Source organism: Branchiostoma floridae, chromosome 3, assembly GCF_000003815.2.
Source record: "Branchiostoma floridae strain S238N-H82 chromosome 3, Bfl_VNyyK, whole genome shotgun sequence".
NCBI classification, from domain to species: domain Eukaryota; kingdom Metazoa; phylum Chordata; class Leptocardii; order Amphioxiformes; family Branchiostomatidae; genus Branchiostoma; species Branchiostoma floridae.
Window position 1 is genome coordinate 28417041 of NC_049981.1, and position 5220 is coordinate 28422260.

The following is a 5220-nucleotide window of genomic DNA, read 5'->3' on the forward strand; positions in this document are numbered from 1 at the left end:
CCAATTGATGGGCTTGGTTGTCATACTGGTCTAAAATGATCACTACAGTCTAGTGTTCTGACTTACACGGTCCTATGTGTAATGTAACTACATAGTTTATGTATTTATGTTTGATATTGGTGTTCCGACTGGTCCGAATTTTACAGTATGACCAGGACCACCTCAGATGGGATGCAAGGTAAAAGGCCCCATGTTTGAAGAGACACCACAAGCAAGTTAAACAACCCACCACACTCAATAGAAAAGAGTAATGATCCATCCCAGTGTGAGTGGAACAAACATAACAATCCAGCTGGCCTTGTGCTCGCGTACTTACCAGACAAAACAGGTATGTTGCACCTACATGTAACTAGATCTTTTACCGTTTTTTTCATTCATTCACCGTTTACGCAAAACAAAAAGAAATGTACCTGAGAAGAGCTCAGGCTGCACAGCTACAGTGTAGTTGTGTACACACTGGTACAACAGGAATGTGGCTGAGTACAGGATGTGTTTCCTCTGACTGCTGTCCTCCAGGTCATCAGACTCCTTAGAGTACAGATCCTTCAGGCACAGCCACTTGTCAGATAAACTCCTGAAATGTCAATGGGACAAAAAACACAAAAATTAAGCCAAGTCTTTGTAAGCTACCAAATTTTACATCAAGTCCTGTGCATTTCAAATACTGTGTTGCCATGGCATTTATCTCATGTACTAAGTCTTCTCAAATACCCTAATTGCAAACTTACAAGTTGACATACTAATAGCTTACGTTTTCTTTAAATTTGTTACTCTTATAGGCATGATAAACACAGAAATAAAATTAGGCAATAAGGATGCGCTACATTTCTTTTCAAGTTGCATTTGCTCTTCTCTTCCTTTGATTGTACATATAGAAATGATACTGATGACTGATGAACACCCATAAGGGCTGTACCATTCTGAAACTAGGACAGGGGTGGACATACCTCTCTTCCTGTAGACTTGCCATGTTGATTTCCCAGCCACACCTGCAGCCGATGGTCATCATCAGTTCATGTAGTCTCTCCCATGGATCAGGCACCACACTCTCCTTGTCTGTCAGTCCCTCAATGGCAGCGTGTCTGGACAGGCCACTAAATACCGAGGCTTGTCGTTTCAATGGGGACTTATCTGATGACAGGACTGGGCCTTTGGAACCTGGGATACAAGGAACATATTATTACTGGAAATACCTTAAAGTTTGTGGGAATTTGATTTAGTTGTGAGAAGAAACAGAGTGTTTGAAGCGGTTTTAAGCTCGAATTTTAAACGTGGGGGTAGGTGGACAGAATACAGAACAAACATTCTAGCAGTGGAGTGAAGAGGCTCTGTGAAAACAGGGCATATAAAAAGTCAAGTGATGTCAATCAAAAGAGTGAAGTTACAAGTAAATCATTCACACAGGATGTGTTACAAGTACATCTGGAAACTCTGTCCATGTGCAATATAACAATCTGCTGGATTGGGCGCAGTTCACAAGATGTCTGTGTTACAAGTGAATCATTCACACTGGATGTGTTACAAGTACATCTGGAAATTCTGTCTATGCACAATGCAACAATCTGCTGGATTCGATGCAGTTCACAAAACTTCTGCAAGAGGGAGTAGTTGTGTGTTGTACCTTCCCTACCAGGAGGCTGAGTGAGGAAACAGATGTAGAACTCCATAGCCTTCTGCAGCCAGCGGTACAGCTGCTTGTGGGACACATCGATGTCCGGGCTGCTGCACACCAGGGGGATGGTGTCACACACTGTGTGTAAGACACTAGGGATCAGTAACTGTATCTACATGTACATTATTACATAACATCCATTGGCATAATACCGGTCGGTTTACTGCAATTTCTCAAGCAATGCTAATTTGGCAAATGATCAACGCATCATTTTCTCCAGTTACATGTTGCTGTTACAGCTGACCTTTGCCACTTCTTCTGTGTAAATTATTTTGTCTCTCTGGTCCTGCTAAAAACATAATATCGTAATTGGAACACACCGCGGAATTGCACGGAGAACGGGCGCGTGGTTGGAAGGGGGTGCACTATACCGGTCGAACGAAACACGGCACAATTAACTGCCGCTATGTACCTTTATACATCCTCTGTTGTTCCTTTCTTTCCTGTTAGTAGTTGCACAAAACAAAAATCTGCATGAGCATACAAAAAGTCATGAGAAAATGGGCGTATACTGACAAGAATTTTCATTTAATTTTGATCCGTCACAACCGCTATGACGTAAAACTTTACTGCTGGCCGTAGCATTAAAAATGGCGGGAAAATGGCGGCGTACGTTCAATTTGACCCATTCAGCCGTAGATCCGGGCGATAATGCAACGGTTCCTCACACTTTTACACGAGTTGTAGGTCACCAAAAGAAATTCAAGATTGCTGTTGAATCATGCTCGTCTTGTGCCGTGAGCACATGTGATTATTATCTACAAATCTGGCGATGAACGTGACAGTGTGTTTGTCCCACGACGAGCTCGCCTGCCCCGAAAATGACCTGAAAACTTTTGGCCTTGTTGTCTTCGAATGCATTGTTATCGATGCTTTGTAAATTATGTATTGGACACCTAGATGTCTGAAGTGTGCATACCTCAGAAATAACTATTGTTGCATGTGTAGATCTCTTTAAGTTCCACTATTTTTAATCGACCGGTATAAGGCTTATGACCGGTATTATGCCAATGCATGTTAACAATTTGTTTGTTGATTTGGCCAAAATATTCATTTCCTCTGTCCAAAAAAAAAAAAACTTCATTACATAAAAATTATGGAAATGTACTTTGCAAGCTTGAAGTAACAGATTTGAAAAAAAAATAATTTAGAACATTGGCTCCCAAACAATAAGGGACAGAAAAAGGAGCAGGAGACACCCCAAGGCCTGCAGGATACAAAGAGCCACACATGTAAACTTATTTACCAAAAAAATGTATAACCTTTTGGATGCCACTACATGTAGTCTCTTGCAACTCCTATTCGAGTGACAGCATAAGAATTTAGGCTCAGAACACTCAGAACTACAATAGTTCTCGGCAAAACTTCTATCCTCTTACCTAGCAGCTTCCTGTAACAGTTTACAGGTGAAGGTAGGCTTTCTCTCTTCTCTGTATCAAGCAAGGTGTCCACTAACTTCACCTGTGGGAATCAACATTGTTATTCCAAAACCTCACCCACAATGTGACAGTTAAAAATTCCATTCAAACTTTTCTTTTTCAAAGAGAATAAAAGGCATCAATGATTGTAAACTCTCTCATTTTCAACCATGCAACATAAACATTTGTATCTCATGACTTATGAGTTAAGCTTTCTTCTCTTCTCTAATTCACAAAAAAAGCTGTATCATAACATAAGCCTTAAATTATTATAAAGATAAAGTAAGACAAAATGTAAAGAAGTTGTAGATACCCCATGTTCAGGTCTGGTGTCTGGGAACCTTGTGAGCAACAACAGCATCAGCCTGCAATGGTCAACTGCATTTCCAGACTTTTCTGCAAGAGGGGGCAAGCATATGTTCTACTTAAGCATATGTTGAGAGTAATTACACAAATTCAATTTTCGCTGTCTTACTCAGTATACATCTTACAAACATTTAAGGTACGTTATATGTGTATTCCAGTTTCTTGTATCTACTACAATTGTATGAGTAAATATGCCAATACACATACCTGCACTTTTCAGAAGTACATCTCTCTGTGCACTGCTAGGAAGAGATTCAAACATTCCTGGATAAAAGATAACAAAACATGACATTATAAATTGTTCTGACATTTTTGTGCACTTGGCTACATCTACAACAACATAGAACAACAGGTTTGTGATGCAAGTCTTGAATTCTAACCAGGGCTCGAAATTCATTTTTGGGATTAGGTGCACTGGTGCACCCAGCTTTAAAAATTTGGTGCACCAAAAAAATTTTGGGTGCACCACTTAAATTTAAGTAGGATGTAAAAAAAAATAATAACAAAACTTAGTTACAAGCTATCAAATTCTTAAACAAGTAACATGACAAGACATTTTTATTATCTTTCTAACACTTAGATGTCAAGAATATGATACTAGTATACTTGATATCTTTCCATACATAAACCGAAGAAAATATTTGGGTGCACCCTTCCAATTTTGGGTGCACCTGCTAACCAAAAAATATTTTCACAAGGCACAGAAGAACAGTGGTTTACCAGCATAGAAGACAGTATCAGGGTCTCTATTGTCAGACTGGAGGGCAGATGTCATCTTGTGGACCTCAGCCTGAAGTGTGGACTCATCCGAGAACTGGGTAAACCTGGCCAATAACAACAACAACCACATGGGTATATCTTATTGCAATGAATTATCACTTTAACATGATCCAGCATCACTTGAGAAATCTTATTGCAATTTAAGAGTTACATATGACTAATACATGTATGTTGTAAGAGAAAAAAAAGATAAAAAGCACTATTATTAGTATATTTGCAGGGTAGATTTAGCTGTGACTTTCATCTCAAACCTAGGGATTGTCGGCTCTAGCCTTGTTCAACCCTTGTGACAGAGAAGCCATACTTACATTTAACTTAAAAGCTCAGTAGGATTTTTATTTAGTTAGAGTTAGTGATGGTATAATACTTTTTTTTTAATAGTACACAATTTACAACACGGGGTTGGAAGGTTATTCATTCACAACCAGGACATACAATCATAAAACTTACAGTGGGGTTCAAGCACCGAAATGGGGTACAACCTTTTTGGCGTAGTGGTTAGCATCATTGGGTTTGTGAGCTGGTGGACCGAGTTCGGTGTAGGTTTGAATCCCTAGAGCCCCGAGACTGTTTATACTCACATGTCGTACAGCATCTTGGCTGCACCTGCTGTGTTACCTGCAGCTTGTTCAACACTGTAGGCTTCATACTGCAAGGTGTATAAAACATGATTGAGAAGTAAGAACAGGCAAAGAGAATGGATCAACAAAGAATAACCATTGTACTAACAATGGCTACAGTATATATTGACAGGGAACAGCCTGTCAATAGTCACTTCCTCTAATAAAGTATGTTGTTAGTTTTTGTACTTCAGGAAGACTTGGCTACTTTCTAATGTGTGGTAGCTAATAGAGTGAATAAAGTACCCATGTATCCGAGTACCTGAGCTGATTAGTCCATTCACTAGTCCATCATGTTCATATATAGGATAGGACTAATCTCCCAGCAGATCCTATGGTAGCTTAGATAGCATCAAAAGCTGTC

General features: G+C 39.6%; 1 protein-coding gene across 1 annotated transcript in view; it reads right to left on the reverse strand.

The window, feature by feature from the left end:
• Nucleotides 1–5220, reverse strand: part of LOC118410739 (integrator complex subunit 10-like) — a gene marked incomplete in the record, with an annotated part of 12761 nt that overhangs the window by 5521 nt on the left and 2020 nt on the right. The window contains 7 exon segments of the mRNA XM_035812514.1: nt 948–1158; nt 1622–1750; nt 3052–3133; nt 3404–3486; nt 3664–3720; nt 4177–4280; nt 4818–4885. Of these exon segments, the coding sequence (XP_035668407.1) occupies nt 948–1158; nt 1622–1750; nt 3052–3133; nt 3404–3486; nt 3664–3720; nt 4177–4280; nt 4818–4885 (734 nt within the window).